Genomic DNA, 20,350 nt, shown 5'->3' with positions numbered 1-20,350 from the left:
TATATAGAACATTCTATATAGAATATAGATATGGAAATCCAGAACAACATCCACTATATAGGATGCAGTAGACTCTCAAAGTCCACTAGATTGGTTATGCATTTCAAGCAATTAAGGTGTTTTGTTTGCCATCACTTTCAGTTTTTAATCTACGGTCCGAACCAGAACCGATCGACTACTATGTGTACTATGTGTAGGTGTGAGATTATTTTTCTTCGAAGCATAAGTTTCGCCCTCCCTCTGTTGTGGCGCTCCGTCGCGACGGACGTTGCTTGTTTAATGAGTGTTGGTTGGGTTCATAGTCAGACTCTTATCAGGCGGCGGCAAGTCGGAAAGCCAAGAGCCGTAAAGACTGTAAATGGGATTGAACACACTCGTTCGTACCTTATATAGTACGTATTCCGAGAGACAGAACAAAGTTCACTTTTTGCCACTAATCTGATTCGTTGAGGATGTGCATTGGCCAGAGAAGAGGCTCCAACGCTCCAACGCTCCTTCGCTCCTACGCTCCCATCGATGGGCAGATGGTTCTTCTTGTTGGCTGGCATACGTGCACCCAAGTGGGGCGCCCGTCCCGCCCGAACCTTCAATCTGCAATCAACAAATGTTGCGCCCCACGGCAACCGGGATGATTTATACACCAGCGATCATCAAAGATCACAGACGGACGGATGGGAATCTGAGGCCTCTCTGCCTCTATAGTGGTGGCGGTGGCGACAATAGCTTTAATACTTGGGTAAACATATCATCATCATCATCGTCTGTCCACACACACACATTTAAAGCATTGTCTGATCTTTCGTGTGTGCTGTACGAGTGTGTGGTAGCTAATTAGTACACTGAGAGAATGATTAATATTTTATTGAATTGAAATAAAATATTCAGTTCGCATTGGTAAGTGAATTAGACATCGTTAAAGGTATACAAATAAAATATAAAACAACAAGTTTCTAAAATCGATATTTCGTTGGAAATAGCCTCAAAGAATGATCAACTTTTCATTTGAAAACTTTATAATTCCCAGTCCTTAAGCTCAAGATACGAAGTTGTTTAAAACCGTTTAATGACGGCTGATAAAGTTCTTCAACTCAAGATTTAGCATATTCAAGTTATGTGGGAAAAAAGCAAAATATACATGTACCATTTTTTAAATTCTTCAGAAATCAAACCTAACTGTAAAAAACAATTTTTTTGTCTGCACAAATCTATACTCAATCACTTACAAGGGTACTTAAAGCTTTCTAAACACACTTCCATGCAGCCATCTTTGTTCCTAAGAGGCACCCTACACTGATAAGATTTTTCTAGATTCTATATATAGTACATGCACCAGACATTTTTGCGCAATAGCAATTACCTTAGAAACTATTAAGAAACAGATTTAGTAATCGATAGAACTGCAATAAACTAATCAGAGCCCGATAAAGCCCCACCTGAAGATAATCAATCAGGCATTAAAAAGTGATTGCGTTTTCTGCCAGTGCATAGGTATAGGCAATGTTCATTAGCTCGGACATGTGTCTCTGGGTCGTCTGTACGCCCGTACGACTGTACGCCGTACGTCGTCGTTGTGGGGGGATGGGTGGTTATCATTAATACGATGCGATGCGATGGCGAGCCGTGCATCTTAGCTTTAAAGTATAGCTCCTATTTAAAACGCGCTTTAGTCACATTTCGAATTTCGCCAGCAACAGTACCGAAGCAGTCCAGAGCGAAGCGCGAAAGATTGAATAGTTGAACGCTTGAAGATTACACGGAGTCTCTGTCTGTCCGCTGTCCCGTGAGTCAGGTGTCAGAGTGTGTCAGAAGTGTGAGTGAGTGGCGAAGTGTGTTTGTGAAGCAAAGAGATGTCCCAGACCCTGGACGATCTGCTGTTGCGGCAGGAGCACGCCCGGCAATTGCGTCAGGTGAATCGCTCCAAGTTTCGTCGCATCAATTCCCTGGACCTCATACCGGAGCATCCCAGCCAAGACGAGTCGGAGGATGAGGATGGTGCCGCTGCCGCTGCACCCCACAAGCATTTTGTGGCCCTGCGGCGCCAGCGCACCGCCGATGGTAGTCTGCTGCGCAGCCACTCCCAGTCCCAATTCCAACAATCCCAGGAGCGTCCACTGGGCACTCGCATGCTGCTCTTTGGGCCCCAGCTGCTGATGCGAGTCCTGCTGACGCTGCTCCGCTACATCCTCTACATCCCACTGTCCATAGCGGCGCCCAGTTTCTGGCTATCGGCTCTGCTTTGGATCTTCTGGAAACTCCTGAGAGTGCCCATTGCCATGGTCAAGTGGCTGCTCAGCGGCGACGAGGATGTGGCCACGCCGCAGCGACAGCGAACGATACTCCTGAGCTGTGGCAGCACCATTCAGACCCTGCATTTGGCCCGAAACTTCTACGGATCTGGTGCCCGCGTTGTGGTCTTTGAGTTCGAGGGACTCTTCGGACTGGCCCGCTTCTCCACGGCCGTGGACAAGTTCTATGTGGTGCCTCGACCCACCAGCAGCAATGCGGACCAGTACATTGCCGCTCTGTGCCACATTGTGAAGAAGGAGCGTCCGGCCGTCTATGTGCCGGTGTGCGCCACCAGTCCCGCCTACTACGATGCTCTGGCCAAGCCCCACCTGGAGGTGCTCGGCTGCGCCAGCTTTGTGCCCAGCGTACAGGAGACCCAGCAGCTGGACGATTGCCTGCAGCTCTATCAGCGCTGCGAGGCCCAGCAGATGCCACTGCCGGCCCATGTGGTCCTTACGGCTCCGCGGCAGCTGCAGCAGATCTACGAGAGCGGATTTGTGGGCAGCTATCGGAACATCCTGATGGCCGCTGGGATGCAGGGGGTGCTGGAGCGGCACAAGTACATTCTGCCCAATCGCAGGGCGGAGCTAAAGTTCAGCCAGCACGAGATAAGCGATCGGCAGCCCTGGCTGGTGGTCAGAGATCAGCCCGGCTATCATCACTATGTGACCTGCACCACCGTCAAGGACTCACGTGTGGTGGCCAACGTGAGCTGCCGGGTGGAGCATCACACCAAGAATCTGGTGCCCTGCCGGCGCGACGATGAGACCCAGATCGAGATCTGGCTGCACTCTTTCTTTGCCAAGGTGCGCTTCCAGCGCAGCATCAATGGACACATTAGCTTTCGGCTGGTAAAGTCCCCCGCCCATGGCGGACAGTTTGTGCCGCTGGGCACCAGGCTGGGCGTGGCCCTGCCCTACATCTGCCACAATCGTTCGCATGCCCAGCTCCTGTGCCAGGCCATGAAGTGCATCCATCGGCGGGGCCTGCCCGAGGACGATCTGACCAACTGGAGCTGGTCGTCGCTGGAGCGTAGCACTTCGACGACGGCGCTGGACAAGCGGGAGGCATTGTTTGCCTACTGGGATCCGTTGCCATATTGCGCCTACTATCACTTCCAGCTGCCGCTCGAGTCCGTCAAGCTGTTTTTGCAGCGCCGGAATCGCGATCGCGCCACAACCAAAAGTTTATCGCCCCGCATCACGGTGCCGGTTCATTGAACGACGGCCCACCAATGGGGGATGGGGGATGGGGAGCCACTGCAGCCGGATGCGGTTGGGGGGAGGGGAGGGGTGGGGAATGGAACCGCGAGAGCGAGAGAGAGAGAGAGAGATTACACAGACTGATCAATAATAAAAATATATATTTGTATATATATTTTTTGCATTTTTTTACTTTTTTGTTTACTTGAAACGCGCGCGCACGCATCAAATGGGGTTCAACATCCATCAAATGAAGATTAGGCTTAGGACTTAATACTCGTAGAGTTACAAACAAAAAAACATGTACCCGTATATACATATGTACATATTTAATATATACACTTATAGTTCGTTAGCTTTGTACAATAAATCATATTTATATTTTAATTACCCATTTGACTTATTTTTTCATTTGTTTCTGTTTTTCCACCATTTGGCAGTTTTCTTTGCCACTTTGCCGCTTTGCAACGCACTTCTTTGTTTCACTGAAAATCGAATAGAACTGACCGCTTCCAAAGGATATACTCGTGGAAGCGTGTGTCCTTGTCAGTGGTGGTGGTTTTGGTCACGTTTTTGTTGATGTTTTGGCCTTCTTTTCGGTTACCTGGCAACGGCTTTAGGTCAGTTTTGTTTGTGGTTAGTGGTAACAGAGTCATTTGCTTCCTTATCAATGGTGGGCAGCGAAAGAGAGGGTGAAATTACAGAAATTACAAATTTGCATAATTATAATGCACGCTTTTGTTTATTCAAGCGGATAGCTCAAGCATGGTAGTTCATAGTTCTTCGAACAGATCTATCCCTCAATGGAAATTTGATTTCATTTTCAAATTTAAATTTGAAAGCTAACTGCAAATTTCTTATCAAGATCCTGTTGATCTTGTCATCTCTAAGTGCTATTGATATTGGAAGATATTGACCATTTACGGTATATTATTAACTGTTTTCTATTTTTTGACGTCGAAATTGAGTTGAAGGTATTTTTATATAATATTTATATTTAAGCAATGTCATCAGTCTATTAAAATAGCTTTCACATCCTTGTAACTGGTTAGCTTTCAAACAATTTCTATTTGGCGCGCAACAGTCGATAGTATCGGTAGGCTTTTGGTGGGATATTTGCGATTTTGAAACGATTTTGAAACGGAATCGCAGATATTTTTGATTTCAACCAACAAATTTAGGTTGAAACCTTATCAAACCGATACCTCCTATACAACATTTTCAAGTTTTCTTAGCAACATTAAATTTGCATGGCCCAGACTCATGGTGATACTTAGTTAACAATCAAATCCAATAAAAAGGGGTATTTAAAAAATGCTAGTGTTGTAGGAAATTGATTTATTAATCAGATTCAATTGTGAGTTCAGAGCAGAGGGTCTTAGCTAGCTAGTAATATGCAACCGAATATCAAAAACAAGGAATATGATGCAACTTGAATCCAAATAATTCGTCAGTATATTTACGGTATATTTTCAAATTTTTGGCGTACTTAAGGTATATTTCTGAGGGTCAGACCGTATATCATATCGATAATTCCGAAAAGAAGAACAACAATAAAATCCACACGTAAAACAATGAAAAACGGCCCGAAGGACCCGTCAGGCGGCGGTGGCGCTGGGTATCGTCCTGCCCAGGCGGACAACAATCTGTCCAACGTCTCCATACACATTGAAAGCGACGACAATGACTCAACAACAGCGGAGAGCGAGTATCTGCTGCCAGCAGCACCGTCGATGACCTCTACGGCGACGGGCGGCAGTGGGACGGGTGGTATGGGTTCCGGTCCCCACAACACCAGCATCAATCTGGATTCCATTGGGCACAATCCACCAACAGGTCGCAGCAGCAGCCTTAGCGCTGGCCCGCGACACGGAAACATTCTATCCTCATTCCTGGCCCGTCAGCGCTCCTACACACCGACCGTCAGCTCACCCGTCCGTGTGGCCACACAAATGAACCGTCGCCTGCAGCAGTCCCGCAGCATGGGTGCCAACAACAGCATGGAGGAGCCACTGCCCAGCCCGGGCGGCGGGCCATTGCCTGGACCCGCATCCGGCTCGCCCGCTGGCGTACGACAACTTGGTTTCTGGCGTGTAAATCTGAATGATGTCTTCTCCTTGTCCACGGCCCCATCGACTGAGGCGCTGCGCTCCTTTATCACACATTCCAACTTCCGGTACCAGCCAGCAGCAGCAGCAGCGGCATCTGGAAATCCGCCACCAGCGTCATCACCTGTAGACAATGCTCACATTCTTCTGAACAATCAGCAGCCAAATGCAGAAGTTGTGGGCACTTCTCCCCTAAGGATCGGTCGAGTGGGGCACGGACTTAATCCCACGAGCAGTGCCAGTGCCATTATGGGACGCAGTATTTCATTGCGAGAGGGCGAAATGCGTCACAGCCTCGCGGGTGTGCGACACAATGCCAGCGTCATGGAGCTGCACAGCAATCCGTCAGCCTACGAGGAGAGCGAAGATGAACACAATGCGAATTTAGATCTAGGCGATGGCAATCTTAGCGGAGGACCATTGGCTGGAGCTGGAGATGCGGCTGCAGTAGCGAATGGCGGCGGTGGCAATGGCCAGGCAGAGCCCCCCGAACACCAGGGGGAGGATGAGCAGCTTATTTCCGACGACATGGTCGTGCAGATCCTCAGCCATTTCGTCCGGTATATGCCCCTCATCTTTATACTCCTAATCAAATTCATACACGATCATTTGCTGGGCATTGTGGATCTTCTGGTGCTGCAGACTGTGATGTACAATGTCAATCGATCGGTGCGGAATCAGGTGTCCCGCCTGGCACAAAAGAAGTACTCTTCGATGCTGCGTGACGTCTGTCTCATTACGATAGTGGTCACGGTGCGTTTGTTTCTGGCCACATCAGCGCCGGATCCGTTTGGTCTAATTGTGCCGCCGCCAAGGAAATATTTCACCTACGCCATACCCTACAAGACAGAGTCGGGGACAGTCCCCAATTTTGGTCCGCTGTCTGCAAATCCAACGACCTCGTCCTCGGAGACGCTCAAGGCGGTCGTTACCACGGACACGTATGAATCCGAGAAGGTCATACCGCTGGGAATGCTGCTGTACTACATAGCCGTCAGTGATCTCATCATCAAGCTGCTCACGATGCTCATTAAACTGGCCATCACCATGCTGCCCAATCATGTGATGCGCTTCAAAGTGAGGGTAAGCGTCGAGTCCTATAGATTCCCCATTCTCTATCTCATAATCTCTTGTGACTCTTCTTATTCAGGCCCGTCTTTATGTCCTGGTGGAATACATATCACAGTTTTATCGAGCCCTAACACCCATCACACAGTGGTTCATGTTCCTCTACGAGTCATATTCGGGCCTGGAGGTGGTCTCGGGCGGCCTCTTCTCCGCATTATACCTGGGGGCAAAGATCTTTGAGCTTGTGGAGCGTGCCAAATCGTTACACAAATCAGTTGTTACCTTCAGACGGAATATTGTACGTTGGATCCCATACTAGTCAAAGGTTTTCCCATATCTAATCATTATGTTTTGTTCTTTGTAGGACTCTGAGCGTCCGCCCACTAAAGAGGAACTAGATGCCGCGGGCTCTGTCTGCCCCATCTGCCATGATACGTTCAACACGCCCATAATCCTAGAGTGTGGACATATTTTCTGTGATGAGTGCGTGCAAACGTGGTTCAAGCGCGAGCAAACGTGCCCCATGTGCCGTGCCAAGGTTAGCGATGACCCCGCCTGGCAGGATGGCAGCACCACATTCTTCCATCAGTTGTACTAGGACTCCCATCCCCCAAAGAAATGTTTTTGCATATTTCACGTGTATATAAATAGTCTCCGAGCTAGCATTTGTTTATTAAACTGACAGTTATTAATTAATACTAATTCTTAAGGTTTTTTCTGTATGTTCTGTTTTACTTTGGTCATTATTTTTTACGACGGGCCGCGTCGAGAGATCGGGATTCGTAGTACTCGCCATCGCCACGTGTGGCCTTCTTATTGATGTCCGTGTGGCGCTCTTTACTCACGATTTCCTCCAGCACCTCACTGTCGCCCTTGATGAGGCGTATGCGGCCGGTCACGGGATCCACTTCGCGACGTATCTGACTCTGACGGCGCTGGTATTCCTCCGGTGTCTCGGGCGCATGGGATTTGCTGTTCATCAGTGCTTAAATTTTTTGGTGGGGATATTCAAACAAGACACACACGTAATATACAAGAACCTTTGTGTTACGATGGGGAATACGGACCTATTGGTATGGCGAAGTCTTCATCGCTGCTAATGTCCGGCGGTGGAGGTGGCGGCGGCGCTTGGGGCGGCGGAGTTGCGTCCTTTTGCTTGGTGTGCTTTTTAGATTTCCTAGACTTGTGCTTCTCCTTGTGCTCCTTGCGCTTCTCCTTGTGCTTTTTCTTTGATTTCTTCTCGCTTTTACCCATTTTTGTAAGGCCGTAAGATGTAAACAAAACGAAAAGAGATTTGACAGCACTCGAACGTCGATACCCTGCCAATAGTCACGTGCACTATTTTGGGCTATATTGATTCACGTGATAATTGCTTTTCGATTTGTATGCTATTAAATATTAGTTTTCCCGAGAAAAGCATATAGAACGGTGGGACAAACACTCCGAATTATTGCCAATTTCCTGAGCACCTTTAATAGACTCCAAAATTCATGTTTAAACGGAATTGCCCACCAAAACATAGGGTATTTTCTTCTTCTTTTTCTTTCGACGAATTATCGATAGTTTCACAGCCCATTTCAATTTTGTCCCATATTTTACGTGTATTTTTATTTGTTTATTAAACATACAGTTAATTAATAATAATTGTTAACGGTTTTTCTGTGGCTATTTTACTTTAGTTATTATTCTTTACTCACGGTTTAATTGTTATCGAATAAATTATTTTTATTTATATACCGTAAATATACCGTCCGTTCAATTTTTACCTAAACAAATATCGGTATATTTACGGTATATTTCGGTATATTTCTGAGGGTCAGCGCCGCGTGGAAGGTGGACCGCAAGTGGAACGTAATTGGACGCATGTTGTGTACAAAAAGAAACGTCAAAACTGCAGCGCTTTAACCAAAACGAATCAGATAAAAAACAAGAAAAATCCATGAAATTCACGATTGGCGGACAAACTTATTTGCAATTGTTTACAACGGAATAGTGATAGTTCCCCACTCAAAGCGGCGGCCCCCCAGGCACCTAGGCGACAGACGATAGACGTATTTTTGTGGTGTGTGGAAGGTAGAATCATCCATCACATACGCACACACACACATACACACGCTCGCTCTACTATTTCACGCAGCAAAGGAGCTACAATTTTGAAAGAAGAATCCGTCAGTGGAAGAGGAAGCTACGCTAAAATCAAGTACAACTACAATTTACACGAAAAGGCCAAAACCGTCACAGTAGCAGAGGAGGCAGAGGGCCCACACAATAGCATTAGAGGCAGCAGCATTATCATCATCATCCAAGTAACAGCGTCACCGGAGCAGCAGCAGACCCAGCAGCAAGATCCACAGATTCCAAAACCAGGAGAAATACCAGCAATATCGCAGCAATACTAGTGCCACCAGCCCCAGCCCCAGAGCCCCCCAAATCATCAAAGATGAGCATGGAAAAGGTTGCAACCAAACAATATGAATCGTAAGTGGCATCTCCCACAAATTAGGCCAACAACACACACGCACATCTCCCTCTTTGGCCCATTGGCCGATGCGATTGTTAGGTTATGTTCTTATGGCATCTATATGCACCACTATAGCCCCCAGGTCTGTTTATTCGTCGATGATCGATTCAACGCCACGCCACGATAGATGAGAGAAAGAGCAGAGGAGAACAAGGAGAGCGGAACGATCACTGATCCTCTTCGGACTGGCGGAAGAGTACATCGGCCGCCAGCTCTTCATTCTTGTTGCAGGCCAAGTAGACCTGTACGGCCAGGTCGTGCTGGAAGCCCAATGCCGTCAAACGATCCACGGCAGCCGCCTCTGCGGCAGTTAGTGGCGTCTGCAGCGCGCTGTCAGCCTGTTGTGGGAACTCGTCATCGTCGCTTAGGCTTAGGTCATAGTTCAGCAAGTCAACGAACTCTCCATGGTGGTTGCGTAAACCCTCAAACACTTCTGGATTTGACCCGCTCATCTGACCAAGAATTGCCTCCAGCTGATCAGGATTCTGGAGTATCATTTCGCGCAACTGTGCAAACCGTGGATCGGACATCAGAGGTGCCAGATTCGCGGCCATTTCGGCCACCGAGGGACTAACACTGACGGGCGATGCAGTTCCACTGGCGGCCTCTGATGGAATTTGCGCGATCAGATACTCGATGGCAAGCTCCGGATGATTGAAGCTGGCACTTAGAGCGGCGCGCACTGGCATCTCCTCGTAACCCATGCCCATCAGACGCTGGACCATTTCTTCGTTTGGTGCCACCGAGGACGTCGGATTCCGTGCTTCTGTAGCATAAGTTTCAGCACCTGTATCCCCTGATGGCGTACTTCCAGCACCTGTAGCAGCAGAAGCCGTCTCTTTGGGCTTCTTCTCCAGTTCAACCTTTGTCACCTGTTGGACCTTCTGCTTGCCCATCAGCACCAGAAATTTGTCCTCGGCAATCTTGTACTCGCTGAGAGGCAATTCATCCTCCATGATGCGTCCCCCGTAGATCAGTTGTAGACTGTCCACTGACTGGGATATCCCCGGCATGCTGACCAGCCTCTTTTTCAGGGCCAACACGTTCTGCCCCTCGTCCATCTCGAGGGTGATAACGCGCTGGTCGAGTGTACGAATCGACAGCTTCATACCTGCTTTTAGAAATATTGTTTAAGAAATGTATGTGACGATTTTTGAATATTTTGATGCCAAACTGAGAGAATGACTGACCTGCTGACTGTAAAGTTAATATTTCGGGGGATTTGTAGTCGTCGGCCAGGAGAGATCGATGTTCAGGAAATATGAAATCAAAAAAGCCTCACTAAAGAAATATTAAATGTGCTATGTCTTCGTATTTCAGGAAAGTCTGGCCGGATCTTGTCGATAGTGACGACAGCGACGTAGAGAATGAAATAGATGTGGAAAAATTACCGCCGCTGGAGGTGGGGCCCAATGAGAATCGCCTACAGCACACATACTGCCTTTGGTTCTCGCGAAAGGGGACACAGCGGGCCGCCACGGACTATAGCAAATCGCTGCACGTGGTCGGAAGGTGTGCAAGTGTCCAGCAATGGTGGTCCCTCTACTCGCATCTGATCCGGCCGACTGCCCTGAAGCCGTACCGAGAGCTGTCCCTATTCAAACAAGGCATCAAACCGATGTGGGAGGATCCGGCGAATAGTAAAGGCGGCCAATGGCTAATAAGATTGCGCAAAAACAAAATTGAACGTGCCTGGGAGAATGTCTGCATGGCGATGCTGGGTGAGCAATTTCTGGTGGGTGACGAGATATGCGGCATAGTGCTGCAGACAAAGTATCCGGTGAGTGAGCAACCATTCCATTCTATTTGTACCATATTTACAACCTGGAAACCGTGCAAACGAGTGCTTTGCAATATTTTGAATTTATGTCTGATCGTACGCTGCAACCCTGCCGGCTCAACATATTTTTTTTATATATATATTTGCCAAGATTATTGCCAGTTGGCAAGTTCCTTTTCAGATTGAAATTCGTTTAAAAAAAGTGCCGGTCGCGATTCATTCATAAAAATCCCTGCGCATGTCGATTCTCTTTCCCGGCCGCGAATGGATTCCACAAACAAACCGTGCTGCCGATTGTGGTTGCAGGGTTGGCGTAATACAGCCACACTCTGCATTTTTTTGTGCCTTTCGGTACGCGCTATTTGGTATTTTCATAGTAAGCCGCAGTAAAAGTGAAAACAAGAAGATGCCGAGCAAAAGAGAAAACAAAACACTTCAAAATATTAATAATTTTGGCCAACGCGCATGTAATTAAATGTTACCGTAACAAACAATTAACCTAGTAAAAGTGAATGCGTTCAAATCCCCGAAACTATAATGGTGCGAAAATGCAATAAAGTAGTTTCGCATTTGCCGGCGTGAACCAATAAAATACCGATATATGCAAAGGCGAAATACAAGCACACAACGCAGTTGTAAAACATAGCAGGACCAGAGCACCCAAAAGTCCGTGGGAGCCGCCACCACCAGCAAGAGAGAATAAGAGCAAGCCCGCATTAGAGTCGGCGCACTCTTAACACCATCCACATACACACCGATACAAACGAAAGAGAGGGAGCACTGTTGGGGCTGTTGGGGACGGTCTTGGCTGCGCCGGATGGCGACGCATGTTTCAGATTGCCGAGAGCCAGCAAACGCGTCGAGTGTGCTTTTTAGCGATGTGCGGGTAAAACAATAGAGGCGACAACAACACATACAACAGCAAAAAACTAACCCAAGACATCATCAAGAGAGGGAGCGTGAGAGAGAGAGGAGAGGAGGTCGTCGTCTCATATCATACGTCGCTGCCGCCGCCCACCAACCGACCGACCGACTGACCGCCGAAGTGTATGTTCGTCATTGTTGCTGCCTCTGCCTCTGCCGTCGTCGACTGCGGCGACGAGAATTCGTACGCAACAAACGAAAATAAAACAAGCTAAGCAAAAGAGAAAGAACAAATAACGCCCACCGTATTGCCGCCCGCCCTTCACCTCTCGCAGCGTGGTTGTTGGAAGAAGAAGCCGAAGAGGAGGAAAAAGATAGCAGAGAATTGGAGCTTTGCGCAGAAATCGATTTTTTTGCCCATTTTAAGAGATTTTTTGTGTTTGTGAGCCGGAGCCGGAGCCGAGCCTTGTCGGTATTTTTTTTGACTACCGAAATATACTGCAGACCGAGACACTCACACCAGCGCGAAACGTGTTCCACATGCAAATGCTGCGCTGCTGCTGCTGCTGCATTTCGGGAATATAGAAATAGCAAGAGGAGGAGTGGAGTCCTTGCAAAAGTGACGACACGATCAACAGCGCCCCACCCCTTACCCCTGCATAACAACCGTTGGCCGTGTGTGTGTGTGTGTGCGTGAAGCGAAACAAACAAAAAAAGAGTACTTAATCTTGTGTGATTCCTAAACGGAAAATAGCAACAAAATAAACGCGATATCTGCACCCCGTTCCGTGCCGTCGTGAGTCACAATAATTAAGCAGCATTTGTTGTTGCTGCTGTGAATAGCTTTTTAGCTGCTACCTGGCATTGAAGAGGTGCTGCTGCTCTCTGGCTAGCGAGCGAGCGCGAAAGTCAGCGCAAGAGAGGGAGAAGAAGATAAACAGCAAAGAAATAATAATATTAAATAATAAACTCAGCAAAAAAAGTGTCAGTGAAGTATAAACCAACAAAAGTATATACTAAACCAAAAGCTAAAGCAAACGGGAGAGATAGATTGAGGCAAAAGAAAATCGGTTGTTGCGGTCACGAAAATCAACGGAAAATCAATAAAAGGTCTACCCCTCCCTCCCGTCGTAGGCAGTGGAAAAACGTGCAAACAAGTTGAGCCACACAGAAAGAAAAAAACGCTGCAAAAAATATAAAGAGAAGCAAAAGTAAAACTCCGCGCTCGTGTATATGTTTGCGCGTGTGTGTGTGACCGCGTGTGAGCTTGTGAATGCGCCTGTGTGTGTGTGTGTGTGTGTGCGTTAACGTCTAACTGCTAATCGTAGTCGTCGACGCCGCGTAACCAAAAGCTTACGTAAAGCTCTAAACAAAAAAATTAAGCACTAACTGCAACAGTTTTTTGACACACAAAACAACGAAGAAAACGCAACAAAAAATAAGCAGAAAAGAGAAACAACCAAGAAGAAGACGAAGATAAACAACGTAAACGTACACGTAAAAGTAAAAGCAAAAGCAAAACCAAAAGTAAAATGACAAAAGATAGATTAGCAGCCCTCCATGCCGCCCAATCGGACGATGAGGAATCGGAAGAGGTGGCGGTCAATGTGGATGGCCACGATTCCTATATGGACGATTTCTTCTCCCAAGTGGAGGAGATACGCGGCATGATCGACAAGGTGCAGGACAATGTCGAGGAGGTGAAGAAGAAGCATTCGGCCATACTGTCGGCCCCACAAACCGACGAGAAGACCAAACAGGAGCTCGAGGATCTGATGGCCGACATCAAGAAGAATGCAAATCGCGTTAGAGGCAAACTCAAGGGCATCGAACAGAATATCGAACAGGAGGAGCAACAGAATAAATCAACGGCAGATTTGCGCATTCGCAAGACCCAACATTCGACGCTGTCACGGAAATTTGTGGAAGTAATGACGGAATACAATCGCACCCAGACCGACTATCGGGAGCGTTGCAAGGGGAGAATACAGCGTCAGCTGGAGATCACCGGTCGTCCCACCAACGACGATGAGCTGGAGAAGATGCTCGAGGAGGGCAACTCATCGGTGTTCACCCAGGGCATCATTATGGAGACGCAGCAGGCGAAACAGACGCTGGCGGATATCGAGGCACGGCATCAGGACATCATGAAGCTGGAGACATCCATCAAGGAGCTGCACGACATGTTCATGGACATGGCCATGCTGGTGGAGTCGCAGGGCGAGATGATAGATCGCATTGAGTACCATGTGGAGCATGCTATGGACTATGTGCAGACGGCAACTCAGGATACCAAGAAGGCGCTCAAATACCAAAGTAAAGCGCGACGAAAGAAGATCATGATACTGATATGCCTCACTGTATTGGGCATCTTAGCGGCCTCATATGTTAGCAGTTATTTCATGTAAATGTTTTTTTTATTCAAATATGAAATTACTTAACGAACAAAACGAACAACAACCACTACACATCCCCGAGTACATTCATTTATTCATTCATACACAATTCATTTTGATTCGATCGATGTCCCACCCAGAAAAAATGACGAAATAAACGAAAGAAATAAATATAAAATGTAAACCAGTGAGAAAATAGAAAAAGAGTACCCAATTTAGGCCTCGAATTATACAAAAATTATATACTAGCTAATACAATACAATATATACATGTGTAAATCTGTATAATTAGTTACGACTTTCATTCAAACTCTAAGCAAAAGAATACGAGTCTCAAGAGCCACAGAAACGACACACACACGAATACACTAGAATCAAACAAAAAAAAAAAGGAAAAAAAGAATATAGCCACCACACAATACGAGTATAAAGAAACAAACAAAACAAAAAAACACCTAAACAAGTAATTGCTAAAAACAAAGAATACATGAAATTTTATTGATTATTGTTATAATGCGAAGCAAACAAAAAACAAAATCCACTTTGAAAGAGAGATGAATCTCGGTTTGATTTCTTTGTTTTTTTTTCTCTTCTTCTTCTTCCATAAACTATAAATGCATTTAGTTTTTGTTTTTAGTTTCACAAAAGTAGAAAAAGCATCCACTCGAAACACACACCACACCCATTCATGCACTCGAAACACACAGCCATTCATTAACTTGCAACTTGCAGCAACAACAACAAAAATCTCTAGTTAACTTCTTGAATATTAATTCTAAACACACACAGAACAAAAATTGTTTATTATGCGATGAGATAATAACTATATTGACTATTTACAATTACTATAATGCTATTTACTTAACACACATTGTTCGTATATTTATTGAATGAATATTAAGTATATATGAATATATACATAAAATATACTATGCTTAAATGATAAATAGCCCGCCCCCAAACATTCTCAACAAAGAAAACAAAAAAGCTGCGAAAGATTAAAAACTCTAACAAAAATGAGAGATCTACATATATGAAATGCCTTGTTAAACTCACACGAACAGCTCTCTCTCTCCCTCACTCTCTCTCTCTCTCTCTCCCTCACTCTCTCTCTCTCTTTTAACACATAGACTCAAATTAATCGGTAAACACTCTTAAATTGATAGTCGATTGTTCAGTCTTGTATTATTTTTTCCTTCCGTCTGAACGAGTTATTTTTCCGCATTGAGTAACTTTTCCGCTTTGTATCTATTTTCCTGATAAACATGTTTTAAACCAGTAAATACAGTACATTTGTTTAAGTTGTAAAATTTCTTGATCCATTTTAGTTGAAAGCTTTTTTGCACCAATTTCGAATATAATTTCATATGATTCATTTATTAACACCCACGCACTCAGACAGACACCCACTCGAACAAACACAACATTTTTCTGCTTTTTTTGAATTAACTAAATTTTAATTTGTATTTCTTTCTTTCCTTCCTTCCTTCCAAACACCCCCGTAATATCAACTACTAACAATTGGAATGCTTTAACCCCATAAAACACTATTCTGTTCCTCTGCGGCATGCGATATTTCTACAAAAAACTGATTTAAAATACTGACCAAAAATCAATCACGAATCACGAACAGTATCCAAGCAAGCAAATAGAGAATCGGCATGCAATATCCAGAAAATACTGGCTTTTCTACCACACTCTACATATATCCATAAATATTCCATAACTGTAGAGACCAATGCAACAAAGCTACCATATTTGTACGCCACTGTAATGTGAGTTGAGTGGTGAATGATTTGGGGATAATACACGAAAAAAGAGAAATGTTTCGTTTTTAAGTAGGAAATAAAATTCAATGCACCAGACAGGAAAAACCTCGCACAAAAAGAATCAATCGGAAAAAGCACCAGAAAGAGAAAATATCAAACGGGAATTGACAAAAATGGTCAAAATGCTTGCACATTTATTTTTTGTTTCGCTTTCAACTTTTTGAAAATAAAGATAGAGAATGCAACAGCAACAGCAACAAACCGCACCTGCAACAAACAACTACAGCAACAATCAGCACTTAAACAACCGCGTTACAGTGAAAAAAAAAAACAAAGAAACAATAAAATTATTATCGTATTATGTCAATCAATCAAACTGCCATTCAAAATGCAATCAAAAAACAGACAAGAAGAAAAGCCCCGAATAAACGCGACTCCGCCCGTGATAAGCCACTGGTCCACCGTCATTCCAGCAGCCATCGACCACCCCGCTTTCAGTTTCCAGTCACGTCACGAGTTCTCGATTCCAGATTCGCCAGCCTTCCAGTCGAAACAAAAAGCAAAAACAAAAAACACACAGCTGCACTGCTTCATTCCCCAGAGTTGAGGTGAGTAAACAAAAAAAAAAAACCGGCATTAAATATTACCATATTTAACATATATTTTTATTAACAATTTTTGCAAATTACTCTCGTATTCTCTCTACTGAATAATTGTCGAAGGTCGTGTTTGATGTAACCTTTGGACATGCAAGGCATCGTCTCTCATCGAATCAATGCCAGCCCTTTGTTCTGTGGGGCTGTGACATTTAGGGATGGAAAGTGTCTAGACATTTGTATATTGACTGAGGGATACCCTATATATAGCAATAATTACCAAATCATGATGATTTTCAGTAAAAAATCTCTTTCGTTTCACTCGTCTGCTGTACCCTTGACATTTTGCCAGAGTATAAAAATAGATCTCCTTTCGATTTCCGGCAAATACCAAAATGAAGCAACAAATAGAACAGAACAAATTCTGCAGTTAAAAAAAAAACAGAGAGCTTTTAAATGTCTTTTATTTCAGGCCAAATGGTGTGATTCTCGTAATCAACACAATGAATATTTATAGTTTCAATAATTAGTAATAATTGCAAAAAAAATGTACTTATTGAGTATTAGTTCCCCTCCCCCTTCGTAGTAATCTAAATTGCATTATTAGTGCGGTTTTAATGGGATTTACATTCTGTGATTCTACAAAGTGCTGATCAAATGAATTCCCCTGAATGTTGGATGCATCACTCGACTGCCTGTGTAGAAAAAAAGAACGTTTCAAGTCAAGATGTGGTTTTTTTGTGTGTGAATTTTTGTACAAAGCCTCTTTTTGTGCCGATGATCTCATGAGAAGGCATACATATACGCACAGCAAATACTTGAGATCAGAGATTCAAGTGTATTAAATACTTATTTATAGAATTTGGGTGCTTTTAAACCATTTAGAACTAATCTTTTAACTTAAGAATCATTGAATATATTGATTGGAAATCATAATTAAACATCAATTCAACTTTATAGAGATTGTATCGATTAAAAGGCTAAAAGGCCATCCCCTTTGTGGGAATGTTTTGCCGATGACCTCTCTTTGAAAATAGCCTCTCCAGAAATACCCCTTGCGTGTTTAATTTCCAAGCATTATCTGTGATAGTTTTCGGAATATTATATGCCATTTATCATGCATCATTGCCAACCCACACACACACACAGACAGACACACTTCCTGTCAGCGGCGACAACGCTCCCTCCTAATGTGACTCGAACATGCAATGGATTCCCGCATACGGAATGGAACTCTACATAGAATTGAGTCATCAGTCGGGCATTGTATCAGACACTTCCACCCCCACGCGTACAATATTCGTATGGGGGTTCTTTTTCCGGCGATGGAAAAAAAAACCTATTTACATTCGACTTCAATTGGATATTAAATGATAATAAGTTTGAGTTGCATTTCATGGGGGGAATAAACCGCTAAAGGGAATACAAATACAAATCAGGTGTGCAAATTATACAATGAATCATCAGCATTATCTCTACAGATAAGAGAGGGTGTATATCACCATATCACCTGCGAATGATAACACAAACGATGGCAGTCCATGCCCCTGTCTGTCATTCGAGCGAGCGAGGGAGGGAGCTCCGTGCAAGCAGAGAGAGAGGGAGAGGGAGCAAAGAGAGTTTGCCCATCGAAATGCAATTAAAAGTTTCAGGTTCTTTCTCTCTCTCTTGAATGACATCTGCCTGCCGGCATGACGGCCTGGCTGCCTGTCGCTCGTTACGTACTCGTCGTGTAACAGTTTTTTTTTTTTTTTCAATGTCTTTGCCCTTCTGTGCGGGTTGTTGTCTATTACACGGCATTGTGTTTGCTGCCCGCCTCCCGTCTACCATGTGGTTGAAGTGCCCGCAGCAGCATTGAGTGTGCGAGGTGTGGAAAGGTGTTTGGGACTTGGGAAGCAGTAGGCCGCCCCACATGTGAGCAAGTTTCAAGAGGTGTCTATCAGTGCGACTTTTTTTCTCTCTCCTTCGTTGTGTGCTGCTGCTTTTTCTGCCAGAAGCCAGTCGGCCTCCTCCCACTGATGCACTACCTGCATTACAGATTGCATGCACTGCTTGCATACACTGTTTACAACTGCTTGCTTTAGAATACTCAGCCTCCACCTGCGACTGGATTTCTCTGCCACTTGCTGCAGTCCCACGCCTCTTAGAAGTGAATATTCTACCGAGTCATCAAATCAATTTATGTATTCTATTTATCTATATTTTTCTCTTTATATATATGCATCTCTCTCTCTCTCTCGTATTATTTTGGTTTCTTGCCAAATCCAAGACGCAAGAAACTTACTTTTTTCCTCCTCCATTTTCCGTGATTACACGGGTATTCCTATCGACGTTTATCGCTCTGTGTCTGTGCCTGTAGAGCTTTTGTGCCAAGTTTTCTACTTCATTTATTTAATTTTTTCCTTTTTGGTGACTCACGAATTTTTTGCCGTATTTTGTTGTACGAATAGGTTGACTGTCTGTCGTTCTGCCTACGAATTTGATTTATTGATGTGGCACTTTGGAGGCGGTCTCAAACATTCGTGCACATATACATATGTAGATGGAAGATCTGTATAATACGAGTTTCCTTGACATGAAGTCATCTCTCAATTTCACTTTTGAGCAAAAATATAAAATAAAGTTTCGTAAGAAAGTTCTTGTCATCCCAAGATTCACTTACAATTCAGTCGCTCTATCTTTTGAAAACTTTGCCATCCGTTTGCTGCGGAGGGGAAGAAAGTTTCCTCGCATTTCTTTGACCGAGTAAGGAATTTTCCATGCATAAAGGAAATGGAAGCGAAAGAGGAAGAGGCATCCCGTTCTGCATCCCGTTTCCTGCATTTTTCATGCAAAATTATAGCTTAAAATTCCTTTGGTTTTTTGCTTTTTGCACTCCTCAAATCCAGGGCGTGGTCTTGGTATGAAATTTGTATGCCTAAACCGCAAAATTAGAAAGGGATTACGGGGTAGGGGCATAGAGAAGTTAGATGAAAAGCCACCCGTCCTTCCTTATCGATTTTCCTTCATCGTTTCGAAACAATTTGTTAATTGAAAGCAAATTTCATGGAACGACAGATGCGACGGGACGGAGGTGTGTGAGGGACAATGGACGATGAATTCATGGGTATGGCGCCCAAAGGGGCCATAAAAACTGGACAATATCCCGCCCTACACATGTGTGTGTGTTATCATTTTGCTAAATATTGCTGAACAACAAAATTTTAATGGGTTTTAAAATGTTTTTGTTTGAGCTCAGCAGCTCCGTGAAATCTAATTAAATTTTGAAGCAAAGCTTTTGGATGAATATCCTCAACAAACCATGAAATTGTATTATCTGCTAGTTTTAATTACAGTTGGGCATTGGAATAATCCAGATTTTGTTGAAAGTTTTTGGAAAGTTTGGACTGTCACTTGCCTTAAACATGACCCTTTCTGGTGGTAGAAGATCAAGCAGTGTAACATTTGTATCTAAGAATGGCAAGCAGTTGAGGGCTCTAATTAGAAAATGAGTAGACAAAGCAGTAATAAAAGAAGACTGATCAGATTTCCGGTTATCAAGCAGTGAAATAATTTTACTGAAAGACTAGCAAGCAGTATAATACTCTAACTAAGCATGAGCAAGCAGTTGAAACACGTATAATACTTGAATATATGTACATAATAAAAAGCCTAAAGACGGTTTGGGTTTTTAATTTGTCACAACCTTCTCTCATCCTTTCCTCTCCTACATATCTAAAAGAGACTTCCCTTTGCTTGACCCTTTTTCTCGTGTGGTCTG

The 20,350-nt window shown here is 44.4% G+C and overlaps 6 protein-coding genes across 9 annotated transcripts in view; 4 read left to right on the top strand and 2 right to left on the bottom strand.

The window, feature by feature from the left end:
• Positions 1 to 1,570: 1,570 nt before the first annotated feature.
• LOC4801770 (uncharacterized) lies at positions 1,571 to 3,878 on the top strand. The gene has a single exon (XM_001358774.4). The coding sequence runs from the start codon at positions 1,848 to 1,850 to the stop codon at positions 3,504 to 3,506; it is 1,659 nt and encodes a 552-aa protein (XP_001358811.1). The 5' UTR covers positions 1,571 to 1,847; the 3' UTR covers positions 3,507 to 3,878.
• Positions 3,879 to 4,996: 1,118 nt separating this feature from the next.
• Positions 4,997 to 7,366, top strand: LOC4801769 (uncharacterized). Its single transcript, XM_001358773.5, has 3 exons — positions 4,997 to 6,679; positions 6,747 to 6,962; positions 7,029 to 7,366. Exons 1-3 carry the CDS (start codon positions 5,063 to 5,065, stop codon positions 7,260 to 7,262), a joined length of 2,067 nt encoding a protein of 688 aa, XP_001358810.4. The 5' UTR covers positions 4,997 to 5,062; the 3' UTR covers positions 7,263 to 7,366.
• On the bottom strand, positions 7,301 to 8,209 carry LOC4801768 (ADP-ribosylation factor-like protein 6-interacting protein 4). Its single transcript, XM_001358772.4, has 2 exons — positions 7,732 to 8,209; positions 7,301 to 7,649 (listed from the first exon to the last, which is right to left on the bottom strand). Exons 1-2 carry the CDS (start codon positions 7,916 to 7,918, stop codon positions 7,408 to 7,410), a joined length of 429 nt encoding a protein of 142 aa, XP_001358809.1. The 5' UTR covers positions 7,919 to 8,209; the 3' UTR covers positions 7,301 to 7,407.
• Positions 8,210 to 8,452: 243 nt separating this feature from the next.
• The window catches only part of eIF4EHP (eukaryotic translation initiation factor 4E homologous protein), a 51,138-nt gene continuing 39,240 nt past the window's right edge, over positions 8,453 to 20,350 (top strand). The window contains exons 1-3 of one of the 4 annotated variants that reach the window (XM_033376592.1): positions 8,453 to 9,142; positions 10,506 to 10,965; positions 15,859 to 16,602. In XM_033376592.1, coding sequence (XP_033232483.1) covers positions 9,105 to 9,142; positions 10,506 to 10,965; positions 15,859 to 15,951 — 591 coding nt within the window. In that variant the 5' untranslated portion in view covers positions 8,453 to 9,104 and the 3' untranslated portion in view covers positions 15,952 to 16,602. Of the gene's footprint in view, positions 9,143 to 10,505; positions 10,966 to 15,858; positions 16,603 to 20,350 lie in introns of those variants that run through there. The other 3 variants (XM_015181901.2, XM_033376591.1, XM_001358769.5) reach the window with 3 other exon arrangements.
• LOC4801767 (UV excision repair protein RAD23 homolog B) lies at positions 9,229 to 10,390 on the bottom strand. The gene has a single exon (XM_001358771.4). It carries the CDS (start codon positions 10,292 to 10,294, stop codon positions 9,353 to 9,355), a length of 942 nt encoding a protein of 313 aa, XP_001358808.2. The 5' UTR covers positions 10,295 to 10,390; the 3' UTR covers positions 9,229 to 9,352.
• Syx1A (Syntaxin 1A) lies at positions 11,321 to 16,602 on the top strand. The gene is made up of 2 exons (XM_001358770.5): positions 11,321 to 14,233; positions 15,859 to 16,602. The coding sequence occupies exons 1-2, from the start codon at positions 13,362 to 13,364 to the stop codon at positions 15,875 to 15,877; spliced, it is 891 nt and encodes a 296-aa protein (XP_001358807.3). The 5' UTR covers positions 11,321 to 13,361; the 3' UTR covers positions 15,878 to 16,602.

The sequence above is a fragment of the Drosophila pseudoobscura genome, chromosome 2, assembly GCF_009870125.1.
Source record: "Drosophila pseudoobscura strain MV-25-SWS-2005 chromosome 2, UCI_Dpse_MV25, whole genome shotgun sequence".
Taxonomy (NCBI): Eukaryota; Metazoa; Arthropoda; class Insecta; order Diptera; family Drosophilidae; genus Drosophila; species Drosophila pseudoobscura.
The sequence above is the reverse complement of the archived record's forward strand: the minus strand, read 5'-3'. Positions and strand labels throughout refer to the sequence as shown.